The following is a 27788-nucleotide window of genomic DNA, read 5'->3' as shown; positions in this document are numbered from 1 at the left end:
GTCAAATAATAATAATGTCTCATATTTTTTAGTGCTTTAAAGTTTATGAAGCACATATGTGTACACATATACATATATAATTTCATTTGATTCTCTCAACCCCATTCATTGAATTCATTTGGTTCTTTCAACCCCAAACAAGGAGGATGAGGAAACTGAGGGTCAGGGAATGGGAGATGTCTTGCCTTGGGTCATAATAAGTGTAACTGAGATAGAACCCATGTGCCTTTCTACCACAACAAGAGGTCATCCGTCCTTTACAGATGCAGAAATTGAGGCCTCTCCTTTCCGATGCTACAGATTTCTAGAACTTTAGAGATCTTACCAATAATTGTGTCCAGTCCCTTCATTTTTCAGATAGAAAACTAAGTCCCAGAAAGAAAATGCTCAAGATCACAACACCATTTAGGGGCATAGACAAGGCTACAAACCCAGTTTTTCTGACATGATATCATTGTTTGACATCATGCTTGCTTCTCACACCACATGTCATGATCATCTCTGTCACTCTCTGGAATGGGTAGCCAAGGGATGCTATGGAAAAACCCAGTGGGGAGAGAGGATAGGGATTGGATTTGTGATTTCAGAGGTAAAAGGAGCTTATAGGTGGGGAAATCCAATGCAGGTTGCCATCTTCTCTGCAACTTGTCCAGGTCATAAAGTCAAAATGTGTCAGAGGCAGAAGAACTTGACCCCAATTCTTCCTGGCTTTCTTTTTCCACCAAGCCATGCTATTGTTCATAATAATAACATATTTATATGTAGGACCTTAAACTCTCCTCTCATAATAATAGTTAACAGCTATGTATAGCATTTTATCATTTAAAAACCCTGTTGTCCCAGGTCTTTAAGCGAAAGGGGGCCAGGCTGTGATGAAGGAGCTATACCATAGTGGGTTCTCCTCAGCACCAAGGACAGCTATCTGTGAAGCCTTTGGCAAGGGTTAGGGCTCAATCTATGACCAAATTAGGAAAAAAGGGGGGCTCTTTTTCTAACATTAGAGATGATCTACATGCTAGGTTATGAGACCTTTTATGCCTCAGTTCAGTGGAGCATGATAGGAAGCTCACTGGACTGAGAGGCAGGAAACCGGAATTCTCTGCCATTTATTGGCCATGTGATCCTGGGTAAAATACCTCATATCAGTTCATCAACAAGTATTTATTAAGCACATACTATGTGCTATATACTCTACTAAGTGCTAGGGATACAAGGACAAAAATGAAAAGTCCCTACCATTAACGGGTTTATGGTCTATCAAGACAGACAACAGTCATATCTAAAAATATTCAATTTATATCATATTCTATCAAGGTAGACAACATGTATATTTAAAAATATTCAATGTATGTACAACATATATGCAAAGTAATTTTGTGGGAGAGGCATTAACAGCTGATGATGGGGTCAGGAAGGAGGTGTACATAGAGGAGGTGATGCTTTCCTTTTCCATGAGAGGAAAGGGTTGGATTAGATAATCTTTAAATTCCCTTCCAGCTCTCACAGTTTAAGAGCCTGTGCTTGAACCTCAATTTCTAGTTAGCCAGTGATTAAATAGAATCTGGGTGGTTCCAGAAGCCCTCCAAAGATTAGGAAGCTTCCTGATTGGCTGAGAGCAAGCCTAGGTTTGCTGAACGGACCACTGAATTCAGTAACAAGAACACCTGATTGGCTGAATCACAGTTCATTTGGGGAATATTTTGGTCTGGGAGCTGTCGGGGAGGCCTAAAGAGAGGTGACACATTGGAGCATGGAGTCCTCATAGCTCTTAGACCTGGGGTGGGAAGGGCCAAAGAAGCAGTCTATCGTTTTTTTTTTTTTAAGGATAAGGAGACCGAGGCGTAGAGAGGTCATGTGACTTGCTTGTGGTTACACAGGTAGTAGTAGAAAGCTGGGGAGATCTAGCTTAGGTAGGCTGGCACCAGTCAGTCTGTTCTGAGTTATTTTCTTTAATGCACACTCTATCTGCAATCCTATTCCTTAGGTAATGTTCATTTCTCTTGGGACATAAACTTGAAAAGATGCAGTCTTTGGCTATGGAGGGAATGTATGTCAGAGGGGGGGTAGGTGCTAGAATAACATGCTAAAATATAGTGAATTTGGAAGAGGGAGGGGGAAAGGAAGGAGAGGATCTGGCACAATCATTCTCTGAATGCAAGGAGCCACGGAAGCCCTGAGAATACTAGCTCCCTTCCCTAGAGCCTTTCCTTAAGGAAAGGCTAAGGAGAAATAGCAAGCCTCTGCTTCTTTGTTTCATCTACCCTGTGGAATTTTGACCATGTCACAGATTTAGAACTAGAAAAATTAGTCCACCCATTTTATAGCTAAGAAAACTGAGGTCCAAGGAGGGGAAATGACATTGTCCAAGGTCACATGGGTAATAAGTTGAAAAACTGGAATTTGAACTCAGATTCTCTGACTCCATAGCCAGCATCCTTTCCTCTGTCCCTGGGCTAGGTGGGAAGGAAATGAGGAGGAATATACTCCCCCAACTCTATAGATGCACCAGAATATTGCATAAATCCAGTACAATCTCATGCATCTACATACACCCAGATTAAAACATTTTCTTTTTTCTTCTTTTCTCCCTCAAACACACCCACACATTAAAAGCACATGCTCTCTTTCTTTCTCGGCCTCTCTGTCTCTGACACATGCTGTTCCCTGGCTTCCTATATAGATTCATAGATCATTGGAGCTGGAAAGGGGATCATGTAATCCAACCCCCTCATTTACAGAGATGGGCTTCTCCTTGGTTGTCTCTGAGAAGCCTCTTGAAAAGGTGGGTGATATATTTTGCCTTGCAGATCATCAAAGCTTGGCTCCCTCTCTCTCTCTCCCTCCCCCTCATCGTGAGCTGCGGTAGCACAATGCCAACTCCCAGGGACAGGACACTCCAATAGCGACTCTGCGTCAGTGGAATGCAATGTAGACCCATGAGGTCATTCAGCATTGGGGGGGGAGTCACTCCGGGAGGGGGAATCTGGTATGTTCCCACTGTAATCCAGATCCCAGTATGAGGATGCTTCACACCTCTCCAGGCCTCCCAGGGCATGTGGATTCCTACTAGGGGACATGTTTAACTTGTTTTTAACTCAAACTCATTTTCACCTGTCTCTATTTCTCTCCCTAGCTCTTTTTGGTCCCCAAATGGTTGAACAGGGAACTTTTCCAGCCCTGCTTTCTTTGTCTCCTTCTCATTGAGTACCTATGTGGGAGCCCCCTGCCTATTAATTCACGGAGGACTAGGCAAATACTTAGGTTCTTGGTGACTTTGGGACTGAAGTGGAAAAACCAAAACAAAACAAAACACAACATTACAAGAGAAAGTAAGAGGGAGGCAGAGATCATCCAAGGGGGGACAGAGAGACTCAGAGAGAGAAACAGAATCAGAGGGAGAAAGGATCTGAGAAGCAGAGAATCAAGAGGGAGGTAAAGAGAATCAGAATCAGAGAGAGATGCCGAGTCGGAACCTAACGTCCATTCTGAGTGTAGAGAGAGCCATCAGAAGAGGAAGGGGAGATAGAAACACGGAAAGAAACCGTCATACAGACTCAGAGAGAGAGCGAGAGAGAATGCAAGAAAGAGAAAGCAACTCTCAAGAGCCGGCGGGGGTGGGTTGGGGGGGCGGGAGTGGTGGCACACCAAGGGAGAGGAGGAGAGAGAGGTGCGTGAGAGCTACTGAACTTGGCCCCGATGCACTGATGACTGCGCGGCGCTAGGGCCCTGGGGGAGCCGGCGGGACAGGAGCAGTAACGTGGCTCACTTGGGGCTCACTCGGCGCTCTCTCTCTGCTAACGGGAGCCAGGCGGGCGGAGGCAGCGCAGCGCAGCGGGGGCTCTGGCTGGGGCGGGGCGGGGCGGGGCGGGGCAGGGCAGGAGGGGGAGCGCAGCAGCCCGGGGACACACACAACGGGCCAGGTGCGCTGAGACGGGGTTGGCTGTCTGGCCGTCTCGGACCGGGGACCGGCACCTTCCCACTGTGCGCGAGGTAAGAGGAATCTGGGGGACCTGCCAAATTATCTCCCTCGGGGGGCAGCAGCAGAGTAGGGCAGGGCAGCTGAGACCGGGCAGGGCAAGCTCAACTCTCCAGCTGTGCCCCTGCGGGGTGGCTGTGGGGGTAACTGGGGGGGGGTAGTGGAAAGAGTAGAGGACTGAGAACTTGGGGCTGAAATCCCTGTGCCAACAATTACTAGCTGTGTGACCTTGAGCGAGTCACTTAACATCTTTGGGCCTCTGTTTCCTCATCTGTAAAATGAAGGGTTCAGACCAGACATCCTCTAAGATCCCTTTGACTTCTTCATCCTGAGATCTGTTTGCTGACCCTCGTCCTCACCTGTCCAGCTTCCCTAGGGCTAGACTGCCTTGCATTAGGGAAGAGAAATCCGGAAACCAACTTCCCACAGGCCAGCGGCCAGGAAACTGCCCTGGGAGCATCACTGGCTGCTGTGCAGGGAATGAGGAAGACTAGAGGTTTTATCCTTGGACTAGGGTCCTACCTGAAAACTCCAGTGAAAGTAGGGTAGCAGAAAAATCCTAGACTGAAAGTCAGGAGACCTGTGCCCTGGTATTGGCTCTTCTCTTGACTGCCTGTATACAACAGGGCAAATAGCCTTCCCCCTCGTAGATCTCACTTTCTTCTAGGTGAAATGAGAGGCTATTGCCCACTTCCTCACTGGCATTCCCAGAGGGCTAGCCTGGTGTCCCTATGAACTTTAGTATTCTTCTCTGATGTCACCCCCTAAGCCCCAGCTCCTCTGGACCAGGAAAAACAACCTGTTGGGCTGCAGCTGGGTTTGCCCAACTTAGACCGCAAATGCAGCCAGGGGAACTTGGTGTCCTCTGAGGTCCCTAGCAGACAGTGGCAGCTGATGTCATCTCTCAGGCCTGGGAGTCTGTCCTTCATGTTCAAAGTAGCAAGCATGGAGAGGAGGAGAGTTTTTCCTAACTTCCCTGCTTGTGTGTGTGTGTGTGTGTTGGGAAGGGTGGAGGGGGGTGTCAGTCACCAGTCTTGGCTCATGGTTCTGGAGAGAGATACTCTGTTCCAGAGACCTTCCAGAGGTTTTCTTAGCTCATGGGATGCAATAGGTCTGGGGCCTTGACTTATCTAGTGGGAAAATAACATTCTTGTGTGTTCCTGGTGAACTCTGAGTGAGTGTGTGTGTGTGTGTGTGTGTGTATGTTTATAGTCAGGAGTGAGGTGGTGAGTGAACAACTCCTTTGAGGATGGGGGACAGACTTTGGGGATATGCTCTTCCCCAGGCCAGAAACCCTCAGTGTGGCTGGGTTATTTCATTGATAACCTGCTTTGGTCTTGGATCAGTCTTGGTGACACCTCCTCCCTCCTCCTCCCACTCCCCTAGCTCACCATGGATCCAGAGGGGTGGGTGGAGGGTTGGTGGATTAAGCCTCTGGCTGTGGCTTCCCCCTTGGTAGAGGTTTATTTAGGGGGCGGGGGAAACGCCCACTGGGGACTGAGACAGCTTGCCATGTGAATGCTGCAGTGTGGGGGTGGAGACTGAGGGCGCCCACACCTTGTCACATGTTTTAGCAAAAGGGTAAGAAGGGGAGCTGAATTAGAGTGAAGTGGAAGATGGGGGTGGGGTGCAGTGGGTGAGGGGGTTTTTGTAGGCAGGCCAGCAATCCATGTTCCTTCACTAAGCTGGTGTGAGAGTATGGGCATTTTTATCCTGACTGTGCCACCAGCTGGGTGGTCTCAGTGCCTGTGGTGGGCAGCTCCGAGGGGGGTCGCTCCTGAGTTCCCAAGAACAGTCCCTGGGAGTCTGAGTCATGCTGGCATTCAGAAGGGATGGAGACTGGCCAAACATGAAGCCCAGGATTTGGGGGGAGGGGGAAAAGAGAGGGCTGGGTCCCAAATCAGTGCCATGCTAACAGTCATGTCCTGAGGCCGGGCCTGGGGTCTGCCCCCCTGATTCCAGCTGTTGCTTCAAGCAGGCTTTCAGGAGAGTTGCTTCCTTTTGAGTCTTTGGCTGTGTGGGAACTTGGGGCCTCTGCCCTTTCCCCTTCCCTGGTCTTTGGCCAGTCCTGGGGTCCTCACTGCTCAGTGATGCCTCTGGCTGCATTGCCTTTTCCTTCCTTCATGCCACACTCCCCTCGGAAGAGACCCAGGAGGATCTAGGAAAGCAGTTCCCACCAGATTCCTAGTCATTTTTTTGCCCGGTGCTGGGCTTTGGCTGGCTGGGAGCAGGTTCTTAGACCCACGTATAGGGCCATGCTTTGCCTAGGTGGGAGGCTGAGCAGCAGGTGGCCGTGGGGAGTGGGGATGAGCAGAGGTGGAGGAGAGGAGGTTGGTGCAGGAGTGAAGGACTCCTCCCCCTGTGGAGACAGATGGCTGCTTCAAAAGCCTACAGAGGCGGACATCACATTAGGGGAGTGTGTCTGCTGCGGCCTTCTGAAAATGTATTTCTGAAGGAGGGAGCAAGAGAGGGGGCTGGGTGGAAGGCAGAGGCCTCTCTCTACAAGGCTGGGTCCTTGCGCTCATCACCTGTCAGCTCAAAGAAGTCTAATCATACCCCGCATTAGCAGCACAGTGTCTCTTCAGCTAGGAATCTTTCTCTAGAGCAGCCTTTATAAAAACTCCTGCCTTACAGGGAAGGAAAGAATCGAGTCAGGATCGGAACTCGGCTCTCATGTGCTCAGCCTGAGGGAGCTGCCTGACCAAGGACTTCCTGAGGGAGCTGCAACCAGGGGAGTGTGCTGGCTGGTCTGTGCTTTAGCAGGGCTGGAGGGGAGGATGGGGAATAAGACAGTCCTGATACAGTGAGAGTTTAGATCTGTATCATCTAGTGCCTTACAATTTACAAAGCCAGCTCTAACTTCTATAAAACCTATGAAGATCTGACAGATGAAGAAACTGAGGGAAAATGATTTGCAGTTACAAACGGCAGTAGCAAGACTTCCTACTATACCATACTGGGTAGGATTTGAACAGACGGAGAGGAGGGCATTCCTGAGTGGGGTGGGGAACAGGGCTGGCCATGATTGGCTTCCTTCTGCCACATGACTCATCCTCTTTTGAGACCCCAACTAAACTCTTCTAAGTTGATGCATGGCTCGCCTGTGCACATGAAGTGTCCCTGTCCTAAGGAGGCTGGTTATTCCAGGAGGGGCCCCCCACTGGGGTCTGGGATTGCACCTTGCTGGGCACAAGAGACAGGCTGAGAGTGGATGCTAGCCTTTCTGTGGAGACGTTTGTGTTCCTCCTTATGGCAGTCACAAGGGAGGCAGTGTCCTGAATGACTGCTGACCCAGCCTTGTGAAGCCCATGGGAGCTTTGTTCATGCCCCACGGGGACTGCCGGGGCCTATGGAAGGAGATGGTGCTGAATCAGCAGTGATAGGCAGCCAGGCTGTAGGCAACTTTGTGCATGGTATAATTTCAGAGGCCCAACGAGCTTCACCTCCCTCCAGCCCTGGAAAATAAAGTATCATCTTCCTTATTCATTGAGGGAGCCTGGAATCCCACCATTGGAACTTCATCTCCTTAGGTGAAGACTTTGTTCTTTATTTTTTCTTAGCTTAATTTTTATTTTTTTCAATTCGTGAAAACATGGCATTCTCCTTCCCACCTCCTTCTCCCACTGAAAAAGAACGAAAACCAAAACCCTTGGCAGTAATATGCATAATCAAGCAAAACAAATTTCTGCATTGGCCACATCCAAAAAAATTTGGTTTTGGGGCCTCAATTTGTACCGAGTCCATTACCTTTCTGTCAGAAGGTGTGGGTGGCGTGCTTCATCATGCATCTTCTGGAACTGTGGTTGGGCATTGCATTGACCAGAATTCTTAAGTCTTTCAAAGTTGTTTCTCTTTACAATATTGTTATTGTTGTATAAATTGTTCTCAGGGCTTTGCTCATTTCACTTTGAATTAGCTCATACAAATCTTCCTAGGTTTCCCTGAAACCTTCTGTCACATTCATATTCCCCATTTGCCCTCATTTTCCAGTTCTTTGTCCCCACCCCGAAAAAAAGTGGGACCATAAATATTTTCTATTAAAAATGCCAATTTCCCCTCCCAAGAGGGGAAAATACTTTAAACTGCTCTTAGTCGTAGGATCACAGAACACCAAGAACTGAAAAGGGCCTTAGAACAGAGAACAAGGGTCAGAGCTGGATGGGACCTGAGAATGTGAATCTGACTCATTCATTTTATGGATGAGAAAACTGAGCCGTAGAGAAGAGAATGGACTTGCTCAAAGTCACAACGTGAGTCAAATAAAGCGCCAGGATAAGAATCCAGGCCTCCCAGCTCCTTGTTCAGTGTTTCCTCCACTCTCAAGTGTGTTCCTGATCCCCAACACTAGGTTTGATGTTATTAGGAGACAGAAATAGATCAATTAGTGAGTTATAGAACATCAGCACTGGGAGGTAACCCATTGATCATCTATGTGCGGGGGCAGCCAGGTGGCGCAGTGGATAGAACACTGACCTTGGCATCAGGAGGACCTGAGTTCAAATCCAGCCTCAGACACATAACAGTTACTAGCTGTGTGACCCTGGGCAAGTCACTTAACCCCAGTTGCCTCACTGAAAAGCAAATAAATAAATAAATAAATAGATCATCTATGTGGGCCAAGCCCTTCTGTTTAGAGATGAAGACCCTGAAGTGGAGAGCGGAGAAGTAAGTGGCCACTGTCTCCTGACTACCAGTCCTGTACACTTTCTGCTACTTGAAAGAGTCCCTTCCAGGGTCCTGGACTCCAAAGGGATCTTCAGAAATCTTTTAGTGTTTCTCTGCTTCCGCGCAGAATGGCACCTTTTACTCAACAGAGAGATCGAGGCGTTTCTTTTCCTTAAGGAAGCTGTCATTTTTGAACTCCCTTTCTCCCCCCTCCCCCCCACTTTTTGCTTCCCACTGGGACTCTCCCTGTTCATTCCTTCCTGAGCACCTGGCATTCCTTTGGAAGCTGGGAATGGGCCTGGAGGGACAAGAGAGAAAAGGGCTGGGGAGTGCTTTACGAGGCAGAAGAGTGAAGGTAGGGATTGGGGCTCCCGGGGTCCTAAATGACGGGCTAGATCAGGGTGGGCCCAGGCAGCCCTTTAGGGTACTCACAGTCTCCAAAAAGCAGAGCTGGTGAGGCAGCTGACTGGTGTGCAATGTGTGTTTGGCCCGGGGGTGGGGGATGCCTGCAGTGAAAGATGCTTTTTTTCACATGATTTTTTATAAAAGCACCTATTTGTAATGCCAGAAAATCCATGGCCAAGCCCGTAGGGATTTGTTTAGTGATGAGTCAGTCTGCCTGTGTTCTGGTGGAGGCACAAAGCCTGGGGGAGGCAGGCGGGGGTTGGGGGTGCAGTTCTCCAGCCTTGCCCAGGGTTTGCGCATCCCTGATGTGGGACCCTCATGCAAACAGGACCAGGAGGGGATTACAATCATTTTTCTTGGTATTCTTTGGTGATGGTGGTGGATAATCTGCATGCATGCATCATGTCATAGGAAAAGCTAATGCTTTGAGAGCACTTTGTACCTGCAGTCTTAGAGCCTCGCAACTTCCATGTGACATACCCACTTCACAGGCTCGGACTGTTAACCAGATTTTACAGATGAAGAAACTGAGGCTCATAACATTTGGACTTTAGAGCTCATTTAGTCCAACCCCTTCGTTTTTAAATATGAGGAAATGGCATTTAGAGCAGTTCAGGGGCTTTCAAGATCATCGAGAGTTAATCGGGGTGAGATTTGAACCGAGAGCCCTTTCAGTTTGCCTTGTGCGGGTAGCGCAGACACTTCTCTTGTTTTTGTTCCATTCCCCCTAGACTTGTGTGGTGACCAATAGCTGACTTGAGGACAGGGGGAGGAGAATGCAGAATAAGTGGTCTTTTCTCAGCAACCAACTTTTCTCCCAAGGGATCCAGCCTCTGCCAGAGACCACCCTCACCGCACCCCCTTCAGACCAAGACTAGCTTCCTGTAGACTAGGTTTTCCAGATTCTTGGGCAGCAGGAGAAGGAGAAGGTGGGCTGCCCGGGTAGGTAGAGGTAGAAGTCATGGAGGGATGCCAGAAGACAAAGTAGGACAATGACTTAATTCTGCAGCAGAGATTCACCTCTGAGCATGAGCAAGGATTGGGGGACGCCTAAAAGTGCATAGGGAATCATATGTCCCTGTGAATTCACCTCCTTCTGTGGATCTCTGTGCTTCTAGGTGTATTGGGGTGTCTTGTGTGTGAGTGTGTGTGCTGGGCCTCAGTTTCCCTCTCTGTAAAAATGACAAATTTGGACTTAACATTCTTCGAACAGCTTTAACATTCTGTAGTCAGTAGGACGTGTGAACACTATGGAGGTGGGGCCTGTGTATCTGAGGATGGGGGTTGATGTATAGTGGGATCTGATAATCTGATGGGAATTTCAGTTTGGTCCCCTTCGTTATAACTCTTGTGACCTTTAGGTGGTTCTGAGGAAGAGGAGCTGGGAAGTCTATTGACAGTTGGCCTATGCTGAGAAGATTCCAGGACCTTATTTTAATCATTAAAGCCCCTAGTGTCTGTGTGGGTCCACGTGACAAGTTTCTAGTTCCCAGCCCTGTCAGGAGGCCTTCGGCCAAGTGCCATAAACAGCTTTCATAGCAGAGTAGGGAAGTTAGTGCCCCCCTCTGGACACCGGGAAACCCTGGAGCCAGGATAGTTAATAGTGTGGCTCCCTTTCCTGTAACACTAATGTTGACAATGCCTTTTTCTTATAGTAGCTTTGTGAGGTAAGTAATGCAGCTATTATTATATCCATTTGACAGGTGAGGAAACTTGGGTATACAGCAGGGTTTTTTAACCTTTTTTTGTGTGTGGCATGGACCTCTTTGAGAGGCCCATTGCCTGTGGAAAAAAGACTTTTTCTCAGAATTGCATAATTGCATAATTCTCAGAAACGCATGAAATATATAAGATTACAAAGGAATCTGGTTATATTGAAATAGTTATATAGGTATTTAGCAAAAACAAATTCATGGCTTCCAGGTTTAGAACTCCTGGTCTATCAGGGGTGGGGAAACTGTGGCCTTCTAGGTCCTCAAGTGCCTCAGACTTCACAGAACAAATCTCCTTAATTTGTTATAGATTCAAATCTCAACCCAATTAACTCTAGATGATCTTGCAAGCCATTGAACTGTTCTAAACCCCATTTCCTCATCTTTAAAAATAAAGGGGTTGGACTAAATTTGGATTTGTTCTGTAAAACTTGGACTGGTCAAAAGGCCTCACCCAAGGACCTAGAAGGCCACAGGTTCCCACCCCTTTAGATTGTTAAATGGGTAGCTAGGTAACACAGTGGATAGAGTGCTGGGACTAGAGTCAGGAATTGAAATCCAGCCTCAGACACTTATTAGCTGTGTGATTCTGGGCAAGTCACTTCACCCTGTTTGCCTCAATCTCCTCATCTATAAACCAAGCTGGAGAAGAAAATGGCAAACTACTCCAGTATCTTTCTCAAGAAAACCCCAAATGGGGTCATGAAGAGTCGGACACAACTGAAATGATTGAACAATAACAACAAAAAATGTTTAAAACTGACTTACTCAGGTAATCTGCATGTATGCATAATGTCATAGGAAGAGTCATGCATAGCTAGCGAGAATCAGAGTTAGGGCTGTAACCCAGATCTGCCTCCAAGCTGGGGGATGGTTTTTCCGCTATGTTAATGCAGTTCTGAACTGATGGGAGCAGAGTGTCCAGGCAGTCAGAGCCCCAGAAGTTGTGGTTAAGGGAAGAGAGGGGGATGGGAGACTCAAGGCAGCAGGACTCTTTACTCACCCCTCCCCTTCACACCCACCCAACCCCATGGTATTCCCAAGGTTGTAGTTTCTACCTTTATTTAACTAGGCCTTTGGTGCTCAGGGAGAAAGAAAAAAATTTCCTGCTGCCCCAGGATATTTGCATTTCGAAGCATCTTGAATGGGGAGACAATACAGAAGAATGAATCTCAGATGCAGTCTTAGGTATCAGTGAAGGAGATAACTTTGGGTGAGATGGAGTGGGAACTTCCCGATACTCTTCTAACAACATGTAGGAGCTCTGTGGGCTGTATGCTCTTGGGCAAGTCACTTTCTTAATCTGGGCCAAACATTCTTCCTCTGAAAATGAGGGGGCTGGACCAGATCGTCTCAAGGGTCTCTGCCAGCTTTCCGGGAGGCTGGTTCGATTGTGTGTGTGCTGATATGGTCCCTTCTCTGCCCCAGGTCAGGCCCATTGCTTTCTGGAGAAAGGAACACTGGGCATTGTAATCACTATAGTGTTATGTTATATGGTCACGAGGACCCAGCTTATGTTTTTCCAAGGCATTTTTTTTAGTATGTGTGATTGATTGGGGTTAGGAGAATATGGTCACTCTCTTTATACTTTTTGAGCTATTAAAGCTTTAAACTGCCCTAAGACTTTTGGGACACCATGTATATTATCTGACTATCATGTTGAAGACAGAGTTAAGACTTATATTGTCTGGGCCCGGAGGAACGAACCAGGACTTATGGATGGAAGTTGTATGAACTTCCTTGTTCATACAGCTTCCTTGCTTTGTATGGAAGCAGATTTTGACTATATTAAGAAGAATTTTCTAATAAAATGCCCAATAAATGGAACGGGTCGCCTTGGTAGGAGCTCCCTGTCACTGGAGGTGTGCAAACAGGTGCTCATTTACCACCCAAGGGTGATGTTGAATGAGAAATTTGCCTCCGTGACCTTGTAAGAGCCCTTCTAGTCCATTATTTTGTGATGTAATGGGGCTGAATTCATAGAGAAATGGGCAGGGCAGGATCTCACAGAGCTGGCTCCCCCTTCCCCCCAGCTCCTTAGCTGGTAAAAACTACTAATGGGCAGGTGGGAAGTCAAGGCTCAAAGAGGTTCAGCAGCTGGATATCCAGGGAATATCCAGCGATAGGGTGGGACTTAAACTCATGCTTGGCCTCCAAGTTTGTTCTATACTACTTAGGGGTGCCTTGTCTCCTAGGAGGAATGGCCAGAAGCCTCCCCATGGATTTGGGCTCTGTCTGGCCTGTGCTCCCACAGCTAAGAATGGGCCCTCCTGTTTATACTGGAGAGGGCCTGTTTAGGTCACATCTAGAACTCATTATCATTCCTCCTACATTTTTTTCCCCGGCTATTTATTTTTTTGTTAGCAAAGCATGTAGAGAATGTACCACAGTGCCCTGCCTCAGCTTCCATGGCCAGGGTGCTTTGGTAAGAGGGGAAAACCACAAGGAGAGGGAAAGGAGACAGCTGGCAACTTACCCAAGGGTCTGGAGATGCGGAAGAGAGCGTCAGCAAGACCTCTCCTCCCCATTACAGACATCATCGCAATGGTTATGGGACTGACAAACATACCCTGAAGAATGGGCTTCCTTGGGGTGTTAGGATTATGAGCAACAGACTTCCAATGGAAGGATGCCCAGTTGTGGTTGCCCTGAATACTCTGGGAGACTTCTAGTCCACCCCCTTGCCAGATTACTACCAATTTCCCAGCCTGGTCCAAACGATTCAGAAACAGATTATCTTATACTTTCCTGATGATTATCTTCCTGACTCATGGCATTCCTCTCCCCTGGAAGGGCCTTTCCCTTATCCCCACCTGTCAAAACAATGACAACAATAATAATACTTCAAGGATCTTTAATTTTGTTGGTGTGGGAGCTTCCTCTAAGAGTGGCATCACGGTATAGTGGAAAGGCCATGGGATCTGGAGGCAGAGGTTTGACTCTGGGTTTGAATGCCAGCTTTGCTACTTAATCACCTAACTTCTCTGGGCTTTCATCTGTAATAAGGAGGGGATTTAGATGAAATGACCTCTAAGGTCCTTCCCACTCTAAGTCTGTGAGCTTCAGTAGAAGGTTCTGAGTTACTTTGAAAGGGGTTCATCCCCTGGAGGCCAGCCAGCCCTAAGCTGAAGAAACCTCTCTGAATGTAGCCAGTCTTATCTTCAGACTATAGTTACGTCTCTGGCCACAGAGGCTGTCACCAGGCCCATTCTTTCAAAGAACTTGGGCACTGCTAGCACAGCATTTGAGGACTTGGGGTCCTTTCACCTCCATGCCCCAAGGAGAGCTCAGAGGAAAAGTTGAGTGGAATAAGATTGATATAGTCATCACTAGAGGGCCACCAAGGGATTTTTTTTTTTGTCCAGCGCTCACTAAAACCACTGATAAAAACATGGTGGGGCTGTGGATTGTATGGGGTGGGGGTGGGTAGGAGACTCAGCAATGAAATCACATACCATTGAAGTATTTATCTAGTATTTTATGATCACAAAGTGCTTTCATGGCCATTATCTCATTTGATTCTGGATGGGGCCAAGTACTGAGCGGTAGCTGTGGTGTACTGAGTGAATAGAGAGCTGACTTTAGAGTCTGGAAGACCTGGCCAGCAGTCCCTTCTTGGATTCATATTGGCTGTGAGACCCAGGGCAAGTCATTTAACTCCTCAGTGCCCCAGTTCTCTAAGATTTGAAGATATAGAGCAGGTGCTGATGTCCATTGGTGGAAGGAGTTTCCTCACAGATCTGGTCCCCCCCCCCAAAAAAAAAAGCATGTGTGTATGTAATTATTATTCTGCTTTGACACATGAAGCAATGGGAGTGAAGTGTCTTTTGCAAGGTCACACAACTGGCAGGTGATAGATTTGGGCTTCAAACTTAGATCTCTTGACTTTGATCAGCGTTCCTTGGGCTGCACTTACACACGATTTATCCCACCTATCCTTCAAACCTTAGATGTTCCTTGAAGCCTTTCCAGATTCTTCTACCTGGAAGTCCTCTCTCCCCTCAAAAGTCCTATAGCCTTTTTAAAATGACACTTCTGATTCTTTTTTTTATTTATAAAAATTACTTATTTAGTATTTTATTTTTCCCCCAATTACATGTAAAACAAATTTTTAACATTTTTTTAAATCTTGAGTTCAAAATTCTCTCTCTTCTTTTCTTCCCCCCTTATCGAGAAGGCAAGCAATTTGATACAGGTTATATATATGCAATCATGCAAAATATATTTTTATATTAGTCATGTTGTGAAAGAAAAAACAGACTAAATTTAAAAAAAACAAGAAAAATAAAGAATGTTTAAAAAATATGCTTTGATCTCCATTCAGACTCTACCAGTTCTTTCTCTGGGGATGGATAACATTTTTCATAAATCCTTCAGAGTTGTCTCGGATCACTGTTCTACTGAGCATAGCTAAGTCGTTCACAGTTGATCATGCAATATGGCAATTTATTTTAAAAGATTGTTAAAGTAATGATCTAGGGGTAGTACACTCCTGATTCTGATATTTGTGTACATATGCTTGATCTCCCCTACCAGACTGTCCTCTGTAACTAGGAACTGCTTCATTTAGGTCTCTCATTTAGGTCATAAAGGTCTCTCTTGTAGTGGCTAAGGTAGCACATATAGCAGGTGGCCAGCAGTATTCAACTGAGAAGCTTTTAAGGGCTTACTTACTACCTTCCAGGGGCTAGAGTTGCAAAGACAAAATGAGACAACCCCTGCCCTCCAGGAGTTTACGTGGGGGGTGGGGGGGTGGGGTAAGGGAAGAGGAACAACAAATAAATGCAAAATGTATGCAGGTAATTACAGGTGAGAGTGGTGAAATAGCTGCTTGGGGAAAGATGAGCTGAAATGAGCTTTGGGACGTCTTCATGGATTCTAATTATCCACGAGCTCTTATTATCGTGGGAAATGGAGAGAACCAATATTCTTAAAGCTGTCTAGGAGAAGAGTGCCTAGAAGTAAGAGCCCTGGTCTTGGAGTCAGGATCCCTGGGTTCTAGTCTAAACTTGGAGAACTATGATTGAAGCTGATGCAATAGATACTCACCTCTGTACACATCTTTCCTTGATTTGGTAATTTCTTTGAGGCAATTTCTTAGTCTGATGATTTGGTAGGGCATAAGTAGGGAACAGAGGGAGGGCCTTTTCCACTGTAGATGGGGACAGCAGATTGCAGGGACTGATCTGAAATTTCCCTTGAATTCTCAGCTTTCCTCTACTGTCTCTCTAGCATGCCCCCTTTAAAAACACACACACACACACACACACACACACACCCCAGGGATCTACCTCAGCCCATTCCCTTCCATTGGTTTTCAAATTTAGTGCCCCTTACTGGCAACTTGTTCAGCTGCGTCTCACTCTTTGTGACCCCATTTGGCAGAGATACTGGAGTGGTTTGCCATTTCCTTCTCCAACTCATTTTACAGATGAGGAAACTGAGGCAAAGGGTTAAGTGACTAGCCCAGGATCACACAGCTAGTGTCTGAGTCCAGATTTGAATTTAGGAAGATGTCTTCCTGACTCTAGGCCTGGCACTGTATCCACTGAGCCACCTAGCTGTCCTACTGATAACTTGTTCTCCATTAATATTATTATGAGAAATCTCTCTCCTTTTCAGGGGGGCAGGCTCTAAAAGGGGAGAATAACATGGAGGGACCTTGAATGAGGGGGGGTAGAGGAAAAGAGGAAATGACCTCCCTAGCCTGCCTCACCACCTCTCATTGATGTCATGTTTCTGATTCATATTTATTCTTGGGAAGGGCGGAGTTAGGTAGTCATATCCTTTTCTCCTCCATTCTCACATGAAGCTGGTGAGGGAGGGTTACATCATCACTAGAGTGCTTTTAGCTCCTTGCAGGCAAGCTTAATAGGAGAACACAAGAGGTTAATCATTTTCATTGTAGTTGCCTTCCATTATTAGCTTGCTAGGTGACTCTGGTCAAGTCACTTCCCTTTTCTCCACCTGTTTCCTCCTTTATAAAATAGAAAATGGATTAGGTGATGTTTAGCCTTCTGGCTCTGCCAATCTATTTTCTGAGGTTCCTCCCAGTTCTGCCAGTCTATGTTAGATGATTCTATAAGTTTCTGTAAGAAAGGCAGTATAAGACCTGGATTCAAATTGTGCTTTTGACACAAACTGGATGTATGACCATATGCAAATCACAAGCTTCTCTGAGCCTCAGTTTCTTTATTTGTAAAAATGTGGGGACTGGATTAGATAGCTTCTAAGGCTGCTCCTACTCAAAATCTATGATCCGATAAGCCCTTGATTTTGTAATATCTTGGTGCACTTGGTAACTCTCTAAGTAAGGCTGTATATTAGACATGAGTTGCCATCAATCTGTATCAGTGGAGGGAATTTCCACACTGAGAGTTCCCCCCAAGAATGAAATTACGGTTTTGGACTAAAGCGAGACCTCATGAGAGTCTTTCTCTCCTTTTCTGGCATTGGTGGGGGCAGGTGTCGGGTCGACGCCAATCCATCCCAAGTATGGACTTTCCCTGCCCTCTTCAGGGCTTGGCCTTCCCATTATGACCAAAGAGCTGAGTGATAACTCTGTCAGGAAGGAAAACTATACCTCAGTCCCTGAGAGCCAGGTCAGGACCCTTCTGTCCAGAGGTCAAGCTTTTGGGCTGAATGTCCAGGCCTTCTCCTTCAGCTACTGCAGAACCAGAATCCTTGCCACCGAATCCTTGTCACCGTCAGTGGTTAAATCTCAGAAACTGGTGTCATTTTATCAGTGGAAGTGACATTAAAGAAGAGGCATTGCCATCTACTTTGCTGCCTCCCAAGGACCATGGCACCTTTCCATCTGACTTTCCATGTGTTGTCTGCCCATTAGAGCGTGAGCTCCTTGAGAACAGGGACTGTCTTACCTTTCCGTTTGTGCCTCAGTCCTTTGCGCAGTGCACTGCACACACCACAGTGTGTCTGATTCTTCATGACCCCATTTGGGGTTTTCTTGGCAAAGATGCTGGAGTGGTTTGCCAGTTCCTTCTCCAGTTCACTTTACAGAGGAGGAACTGAGGCAGACAGGGTGAAGTGACTTGCCCAGTAAGTGTCTGAGGCCAGATTTGAACTCAAAGGTGAGTCTTCCTGACTCTGGGCCCTGAACTTTATCTGCTGCAGCCAGCTCCAGGAAAGGGCATTTCCTTATCTTACAGAAAAGGAAATTAAAGTCCAGAGAGGTAGTTACAAGTACCTAGTAAATGTTGGAGGCAGGATTAGAATATGTTTCTCCTCACCAATTCTTTACTACATTGTGCTGCTTCTCATCAATAGGACATAATTGTTATTTTTAGTGATAATGATGACTAGCATTTCTATAGTGCTTGGTGGCTTTCAAGTGTTTTCTCATGCATTATCCTAGTTCCATATGATACCACTGTGAGGCAGATAGAACACATATATCTCTTCTCCGGTCCATTCTCAATGAGCAAATATTTATTAAGTGGCCAGTATGTACTCGGCATTAGACAAAAATGAAATAGTTCCTGCCTTGAGGGAGCTTATGTTCTGTTAGGGGAGACAGCATTATCTGTATCTATATCTATATCTATATCTAATCTATATCTATATCTATATCTAATCTATATCTAATCTATATCTATATCTATATCTATATCTATATCTATATCTATATCTATATCTATATCTATATCTATATCTATATCAGGGCCCAAGAATGACAAAGTAGTGCTTGGCCTGGGTCCCATTGTTGGCCAGTCAATGGGAGCTGGAGTGATTTGGAATTTAAAAAAAAGTTTCAGAGATTAAAAATTGCATTCACTTTGGGCAGAGTACCTGCAGGTAAGGATGTTATGTGATACCCTATGTGGAGAGAGAGAGAGAGAGAGAGAGAGAGAGAGGAGAGAGAGAGAGAGAGAGAGAGAGAGAGAAAGAGAGAGAGAGAGAAGAGGAGAAGAGAGGAGAGGAGAGAGCGCCATCCGTATTGCCCAACTGGTCAGTTGGTCCCCAGTGGGCAGCTCCTTTTCTACTTATAGAGGCTGTTGTTTGTCCTTCATTCTCAAAGGGGACCATGATGTCAGGGAGGTGATGCCATAACTTGCAAGTGAATTGGATTTTAAGTGAGGGAGGGCCATGCAAAGTCACCAACCTGACTTTCTCAGCCAGAGCCATCTGGGCCCAGTGGCCAGATATAGATCAGGACAACTGCAGATGGCCCAGGATGCCGTGGGGATCTTGATCTATATCTGCCCACTGGACACACCAGAAGAGAAAGTGAGGCTGGTGACTTTGCACAGCCCTCCCTCACTTAAAACCGTTCACTTGCCAGTCATGGCATCACCTCCCAGATGTCATGGTCATCTTTGAGAATGAAGGGCAAACAACAATAACAAACAATATCTTTATGTGTATATCTATCTATATCTGTCTATATAGAATAAATCCAAAATAAATCCAAGATTATTAAATACAAGTTAGGGAAACAGGGAGGAAGTTGGGGGCATCAGGAAAGGCGTCGAGTGGATGGTGGTACTTAAAATGCCTCATGAAGGAAGTGAGGGATTTTGTGATGAGGTGGTCGTGTATTCCAGGCATGGGGGAATGGGCATGGAAATGGAGTGACTGATTGATTGATCCTCATCAATCTGATCACATCACTCCCTGAACAAGAGGCGTCAGGGGTTCTCTGTTGCGGCTAAAATAAAATATGAACTTTGTTTGGCATTTCAAGTCCTTCACAATCTGGCTCCAACCTATCTTTCAAGCCTTATTTCATAATACTCTCCTTCACACACTCTACATTCCAGCCAATTTTCTGTTCCCTGTACATGACGGACATTCCCACCTCCTGTCTCCATACTTTGCTATTTCTCATGCCAAGAGCAGTCTCCCTCCTCACATCTACCTCTTGGAATTCCTCACTTCTTTGAAGACTTAAGTGCCACCTCCTACATGAAGCCTCGTCTGATCCCCCCAGTTTTCAGGGCTCTCTCTCCAAAGACCCTGACGTTGTACATCTTTTGTATTTCCTAACACGTGTGTGTTGTTTCCCTCCCCTCCACAGAATGTGATTCTTTGAGGTCAGAGGGTGTTTTGTTATTGTCTTTTTCTCTCCTGCACCTAGCACAGTTCCTGGCCACATAATGGATACTTAAAAATGCTTAGTGAGTTGAATTGAATTATTCCTATCTTACAAGGGGCAGGGGGTGGAGAACTGAGGCTCTGAAAAATGGACTGATTTGCTCAGGGTCATTTGGGCAGTAAGTGGGGGAGCCAAGATTGAACTTTAAGAGTGCATTTTTTTCACTATAACACAGACGTGTTTGTCTCCAATAGTGGGGATGGTCTGTAACCAAGTCCCTACTGTGACCAATGGCACATATTTGCAAAATGACCGAGGTCAGAGGTGGCCTTGAGATGGAATAAAGCCAAACCAAAGTCAAACCCGTGACCTTGGTCTTCAGTAGCTCTTACCCGTTGCACTAATGAGTTGCAGCCATAGGCAGATTTATCTGTAAATAGGCATCTTTTCCTAGTAAATAGGCATCATTTCCTAGATTTGGGCCAGCCTCCCTGGCAGCCTCAGGCGGTCCTGAGGCTGAGTGGTTAGGGAGGCCCTGGCAGCCAAGGAGTCTGGAGGGCTGGGCTTCCAGCCCAGGAGTCTTCCCTTTGGGAAAAGGCCTATGTGTCATTTCCTTATTGAAAGTAAATTGGGTGGGGGTGAGAATGCCTGGGCAGGAGGGTGGGTGAGGTGGCCAGTCTGAATTCAGCATCCTGCCTCTCCCTCATAGTCCAAGTGGTCAGGGGGGAAAGGGGAGAGGGTTTGAAGGAAAACAAATGAAGCCCTCACCCAGGGTCCCCATGGGAGGTTGCACAGGGGACACTTCCTTCCTGGTCTTGGCAGGTGGTCAGTTTATTCCCTGAAACGCGAGCCTGGGGTCTGTTTACATGCCCTGATGCCATGGTCACCGACTGAATGTTAGTGGACCTGAATTTCTCCCACCCTCCCTTTGGCCTCTGGTGACCTGGCTCCACCAGCTAATGGCAGGCTGCTGTGAAGAAGTATTTCCTTGAATTCTCCGCGGCCTGCCCTTTGGGCTCACCTCCCTGCCTTTCCTCTCAGAGCCCTCCCTGCTTCTGATACCCAAGGGACAAGTTCCTCGGCACACTCTTCTAGCCCGCAGTGATCTTTCTCTTGTGAATATCTGAGAATCCTAGATGTAGAATCCCACAGTTGGAGGGAACATTGGGAATCACAGATACCAAGCATCTCTTTGTGGAGATTAAGTCCCAGAAGGGCTTATTCAGGGTTACACAGTGAGTTAGTGACAGAGCTGAGACCAACCAGGTCTTCTGAGCCTCAAGACCTGTGTTAAATGGTCTCTGTCATTTAGAAGCTAGTGATACAGATGACAGGCCCTGTGGGAGGTAGAAAGCCTTGAGCTCCCCCCACCTTGGCTCTGCATAGAGTCCCAGAGGAACGGAGCCTCCAAGGGCATCCTGGAAAGGGAACTATTGGAGAGGCTGGTGTCCTCGTGAGCTGCTTCCTCCTGTCCCTCTGATGCCCTGGGGGTTGGCATTGCATTCCTAGTGATGGCTATTTCTTCCTCTTGAATCTGGTTCGAGGAGTAGAACTGAAGGCAGTGATTTGATAGACCTTCCACTTGACCCCCAGAGAAAAGGGGAACTCTCAGGCTGGTGTGTGGTTGGCTTTTTTCCTCCTCCAGCATGTATGTGTGTGGGGTGGAAATCAAATGAATTGCAACCTAAGTCCTTTCCAAGCCTTTGATTGAATTCCTTTCCCATACGATCACCTTAGGCTATGTGGGGACAGCAAGGTACACTCATCTACTGGCTGTAACTTCCTTCTGGTGATTTAGGGAAGAAGTTGACTTCAGGGATGCACAGGGCTTGGAGGCAGAAGGCGGATGTGAAAAACCTCAGCGAGACATCCCAGTATTAGGGCTACAGCTGTCCTGTTTGGCTACCCTCTAGAACGTTGCTCTGTGACCTAAAGTCAGGCACTTCCCCACTACAGGCTCCAATTTCCTCAGGTGTAAATAGAGATGTGGATACCTGACTCCTTTCTGGGAGTAGGGGTAGATTAATTAGCATGCCCATTAGTTACTGAGTATCCCTTATGAGCATGGGGCCAGAATGCTTTTAATAAAGGACACTTCAGGTCAGCTGCTAGCTCTACCACTACCTTGCCTGTGACTTTGGATAATACCTTTCCCCATTCTGTGCCTCAGTTTCCTTTGTTGTAAAGTGAGGAGGTTGAACTACAAGATGCCACTTATTGTTTGTGTGACCTTGGACAAATCTCTTCATGTCTCTGAGCCTCAGCTCCTCATCGAGAAGGTGAAGGGTTGGATAATATAACCTTTGAGGCTCTTCATAGTTCTACACCTAGGACACTAGTATCTCTAAGGTCCCTCCCAGCTTTGGAATTCTATTTTCTGTATGATGGCGAGCCATCCTCTGATGCCTCCCCATGGAAGAGACTGTGGGGTCTCAAAGATCATGCTAATGCAGTACAAACTCCTACCTACCAAGTTGGAAAGACTGCAAAGGGGCCCAGTGATGGATGGGGTGTTTGACATCTCAGGGCCAGAGCAGCTGAACACTGAGGCTTATCACGAGTAAATTGATCACAGCTGCTTCTGAAACCTCCACATAAGGCGTGGAAAGATCATGATCTGTGTCAGTGGAAAAAGTAACCGCACTGAATTAATGATGTATCTTCTGAAGTTCTGATGTAGGAAGGACAGAGAAATCATGGTCCTTCCCCTCAAGGCATTTGCAGTCTGGCATCCTCTTCAAGGACTTTGAGCAAATGAATACTAAGATTTCCCTGGGCTCAACAACTCTTTGTCTGTTTATGGATTAACCATTTTGGGGAGCTATCCATGCCTAGTTTGGACCCCTAACCTCCACTTTTTCCTCCCCCTTCCCTTGTTCTCCTTCCTCTACCCACCTTTCACCTAGGCAGTCTATTGTATGCTTTGGAAGTACAGGCTCCTTTGACTATTAGCTCGAGTGTAATAGAGTTGGATGTCCAAAGTGAAGGTCAAAGCCAATGGAGCTGTTTCATAGGGTTTCTGTTGAGGGGCTTCTTCATATTGCTAATGCTCCTGTGAATAACCCAGGTTGCTGCAGCATGAACTTGCTTGTGACTGTCACCTCTCCTCCTAAGCACTGGCTTTGGACCTCCAATTACCAAATGCCCTCAGTGGGAATGGCCTGTCCTCCAAATGACCACCTCTGCCTCTTCTTCTTAGCCCAGCATCCTTAGCAGCACAGAGGATGCAAAAAGAGGAAAAGAGTATTAGGAACACAGAATGTTGGAACTGAGAGAGCCCTTGGAACACAGAACGTAACGCTGGAGCTGGAAGGGACCTTAGAGATCAGTGGCCTCAAGCCCCTCATTTGAAAGAGGAGGAACCTGAAGTCCAGTGAGGTAGTTAGCAGTTCCATGGGATTGAAGGCAGGGCCATCTAAGGGATGTTGTGGTGGCCAAGGAAGGAGAAGGCTACATGGGAATAAAAAAGTAGGTTGAGAGGCAGCTAGGTGGTGCAATGGATACAGCACCAGCTCTGAAGTCAGGAGGACCTGAGTTCAAATCTGGCCTCAGATCAAACACTTAACACTTACTAGCTGTGTGACCCTGGGAAAGTCACTTAACTCCAATTGCCTAAAAAAAAAAAGTAGGTTGGGGTGTAACTAGGTAGGTGTACTCATGGCTCCTGCCCTAATGAGGGGCACAGACCTATCTTTCCACTTCAATCTGACCCCTCACAGGCATTGATGGGAGCACATACATGTTTCCTTCAGGGCAGAGACTGTCTTCTCCTACTTCAGTGCTGACTGCAGAGGTGTCCACATGTTCATTAAACACCGGCCAGAAATCTGGCCATTCTCATGGTCCTGTGTCTGTCCTAGACAGTGAGGGGGCCTCAGCCACTGACTGCCTGATTCATTTTGCTAGCATGTCTTATGCCTCTGCACCTTTTTCTCTGTTTCTGTGGCCCAGCCCTTATCCCTCACCTGAATTTTTTGCAGCAGTCAATCTCTTGACCTCCAGCCTCTCATCTTGCAATCCATCCTTCACAGAACAGCTAGATTTATCTTCCTAATTCACTGCTTTGATTATGTCGCTCACCCTGCCTAAAAACTTCAATGGCTGCTTGTTGCTTTCAGGATAAAGCCCAAACTCTTCAGCCTAACATTCTGAGCCCTCCACAGACTAAGACTTTTCCATCCTTATCTCCAGCTAATCCCCCTCATGCACTCTACAGATCAGTCAAACAGGACTAGGACTTTAGGATTCCCTAAAGTCACCTCATGCTTTCCTACCCCCAGATCTTTCCTTTTAACACTGATGGCACTTTGTATTGGCCTTGTGGCTTCCACTCCTTTCTGCTCTGGATCACGAATGGCATCTCACAAGTCTCTGTGTAGTTTTAAACCATTAAAGTTACTCGTGTCTGTACACTACTTTGTCTACTACACTGTGAGGGTGGGACCATTGTATCATGTACTAAAATGGGAAGAGCTGGTCCTGGAATTAAAAGTTTAGGGTTAGTTTTAGCTTCAGTTCAGTTTGGCAAGCATTATTTTGTACCTGCCACTGTGCATGGTGAAGAGAATATGGAAACAAAACCCAAACTGGCCTGAAGATCTTGTGTCATGTTAGCAGTGAGACCCTGGGCAAGTCATTTAATTTCTCTGGGCCTTAGTTTCCTTATTTATAAAATGAAGGGGTTGGACCGATGGACCTTAAGTTCCCTCCGAGCTCTAAATCTGTGATCTTCTCTGAGGCTGTTCCTCATCTGTAAAATGGGTACAGTGTTTGAACTAATTACCTTGAGATTGTGTGAGCAAAATGCCTAATAACCCTTAAAGCACTGTAAAAGTGAATTCCTTTGGGGCCAGCTAGGTGGCGCAGTGGACAGAGCACCGGCCCTGAAGTCAAGAGGACCTGAGTTGAAATCTGACCTCAGACCAAACACTTGACACTTACTAGCTGTGTGACCCTGGGCAAGTCACTTAACCCCAACTGCCTAAAAAAAAAAAGTGAATTCCTTTTCTTCTCCATCATTTTGTTTTCTCCAGTATCAAGCATAATACTGTGTACATAACACATGTTTAATATTGTTAACCAACAAGGACACTAACCCTGGACTCTTTTTTCCCCTCCTTGTTAGCACTGTGTCGGAGTACCAGCTTCACTGAGAAGGACCTGAAAGAGGCCAAAGCACAGAGTCAGCTAATTGCCGCCCAGCTGACCACTCCTCCCAGCTCCAATTCCCGAGGGGTCCTGCTCTTCCACAGGCGCCGGCAAAGAGTAAAGGAGTTCACTTTAGAGAGCTTTGGGAAACAGGGACAGAAACCCGGCCCTGTGCACAGCCCTCAAACCTTCCCTGTTGAGACTCCAGACCATGGTCCAGAGCTCTGCCTGAATCACACTCCCCAAGGCGCTCATCCAAGCCCCTCTTCATCCCTTGGTATCCAGTCCCCAGAGGTAGGGAATCCTTGCCGCAATATGGAGGGGCATGGGAAGAACACAGATGTCCTGAGCCAGAGATCCCTGGAGAAGGCAGCCAGTGAAGAGGAGGAGATCCCTTTGGTGGTTTACCTAAAGGAAAATGCAGCCTTGCTCACCGCCAATGGACTCCACCTATCTCAAAGCAAGGAAGCTCAGAAGGGTCCTTCACTGGCTGATGCAAATGCTCTCACTATGGATGTGAATCAGAATCCTTCCTTGACTGAGACTACACCCACCACGCTAGTGAGTGATGTCAACCAGAACCCACCGGCGATGGACATTGGTCAGAACGCATCAGTCTCCAGCACCAAACAGAATGCATCTGAATCCCAGGTACAGCAGGACACCCCTGTGGCTGACTTTAAACCCAGCACTCTGCTTGTGGATGAGAAAACCCATTCACCAAGCCCAGACATGAGTTCCAGTGCAGCTGTTACTGAAGTGAAGCCAAGCATAGTACCTACAAATGGCAAGGCCAGTCCCCACTCTGGGGAGGCGGTCCCCAGCTCCACCACGAATGCCACGGTCCCTGACGTCAAGTCTAGCGTCTTGGTCATCGATGTCAAACCCAGTGGCCCAGCAGTGGGGCTAGAGATGTCTGGGCCGGCTATCGGCACCCCGGTCCCCAAGCAGCACAGTGAGGTCCACCTTACCCTGGCCAAACCTCAGTCAGTGGTGAACAGGACGGCCAGGCCATTTGGAGTCCAGTCTCAAGGGATCAATAGCCAGTTGGAACGGAGTCCGATGATGGAGAGACGCCCCATGGGAGAGAGGAGCCCCAGGGCACAGGCGCACACAATAGGGGAGAGAAGTCCTCAGGTTCAGAGGCATACTGTAATGATGAGAAGCCCTATGGTGGAGAGGAGGCCTTTGAGAGAGAGCAGTCCTACCATGGAGAGGGGCCCTATGGTAGAGAGACCGGTGATGGTTGAGAGAAGTCCTGCTTTGGAAAAACGCCCGTTGGGAAATTTCACTCCACCCCCCACCTACGCTGAGACTTTGTCAACGACACCTCTGGCCTCTAGGGGCAGGTCTCCGCCTTCATATTCTGTCCTGTACCCCAGCACTGAGCACAAGCAAACGCGTCTTAAGGGGCCTAGCTATGGGGAGGGCAGACCAGCATCTGTAGCCAAGACGGGCATCTTGGAGGAGTCGATGGCCCGCCGGGGCAATAGGAAGTCCATGTTCACCTTTGTGGAGAAGCCCAAAGTGACCCCTAACCCTGATCTCTTGGATTTGGTACAGACAGCTGATGAGAAACGGAAGCAGAGAGACCACGGGGAGCTGGGCCCAGAGGAGGAACCATTTGCACTTGGAGCTGAAGCATCCAACTTTCAGAATGAGCCACCCCCCAGGGACTGGTCTAGCCCTACCTCTGAGGATACCCTCCCAGAATGGTCATCGTGCCTCAAGTCGCCCAGCATCCGGGCCAAGCCTGAGCGAAAACCAAACCAGAACCTCACGGAGGCCACTGGCAAGGGAGCTGAGCTGTATGCCCGACGCCAGTCCCGAATGGAGAAATATGTAATTGAGTCACCAGGCCATGCTGAGTCGGCCCGCTGCCCATCTCCCACTATGTCCCTGCCTCCTTCCTGGAAATACTCCAATGCTCCGGGGTTTCCAGGGGGCTTCCGGGTGGCAAGCCGGAGCCCTGCCCGAACACCGCCCGCCTCTCTGTACCACGGCTACCTGCCAGAGAACAGGACTCCACGCAGGGAGGTGGAGCCCACCAAACAGCAGCCTTACCAGCTCCAATCCTCACTCTTTGTTCTCACTCCCTCCAAGGAGCCAGCCAAGATCCCAGCAAGAGCAGCCTCACCTGCCAAGCCGGGATCTCTTGATTTGGAACCTGTGGGGAGGCTGGCACCCTGCCCAGCTGGTTCTGTCCTTCCCCCTTCGCCTGCCCTGCCTCGGCCAGCACGCACTTCACCTGCCCTGTGTCCCTCACCAGTGGGCCCAGGAGGTCTTGTCCAAGATGTTACCCAGATGAGTGGCAGCAGCCCCACCTTTGGTGGTGAAGTATCTCCGGTGTCTCCTTCCCGGGCATGGTCTCCAAGAGCCAAGGGCCAAGCTCCGAGACCTTCATTCTCTACACGGAATGTGGGGATTGAGCCCCAGGTGTGGAAGCCTTCCTTTTGCTTCAAGTAATAGGGTTTGCTGTGGGCCCACGTAGGGATCCCACCACCCACCAGGACCATCAATTAAGGGTGCAGGATCAATGAGGGAGATGAATTAGTATGGAGGCCTGAAAGCCCGATAACCGGCAGGGGCAGGCCTTGTCCCATTCAAGGGGAGCTGTAGTGAGCATGCAGAGTGTCAGGGAGGCCCCGTGCCAGCGTCTTGCTGGGAGACAGAAGCCTGGAGCAAAGTCACAGACAGCACTTGTATAACCCTAGCACACCCAGGCTTAGGGAGCAGCCAGACCCTGCTGGACAAGTCCTCTTGTCCACCGAAGGGCTGGCCAGCAGACTGTTTGGGGAAGGGGGCAGAGGTTGTCCTACGTTGCCTG

At 47.7% G+C, this 27788-nt stretch overlaps 1 protein-coding gene across 1 annotated transcript in view; it reads left to right on the top strand.

Moving 5' to 3' along the window:
- Nucleotides 1-27788, top strand: part of SYNPO (synaptopodin) — a 68487-nt gene that overhangs the window by 30038 nt on the left and 10661 nt on the right. The window contains 1 exon segment of the mRNA XM_078150518.1: nt 24939-27397. Within this exon segment, the coding sequence (XP_078006644.1) occupies nt 24939-27397 (2459 nt within the window).

Source organism: Phascolarctos cinereus, unplaced genomic scaffold (assembly GCF_003287225.1).
Source record: "Phascolarctos cinereus isolate Bilbo 61053 unplaced genomic scaffold, phaCin_HiC Scaffold_2;HRSCAF=192, whole genome shotgun sequence".
NCBI lineage: Eukaryota > Metazoa > Chordata > Mammalia > Diprotodontia > Phascolarctidae > Phascolarctos > Phascolarctos cinereus.
Note: the sequence above shows the minus strand (reverse complement) of the source record. Positions and strands in the feature narration are given on the sequence as shown.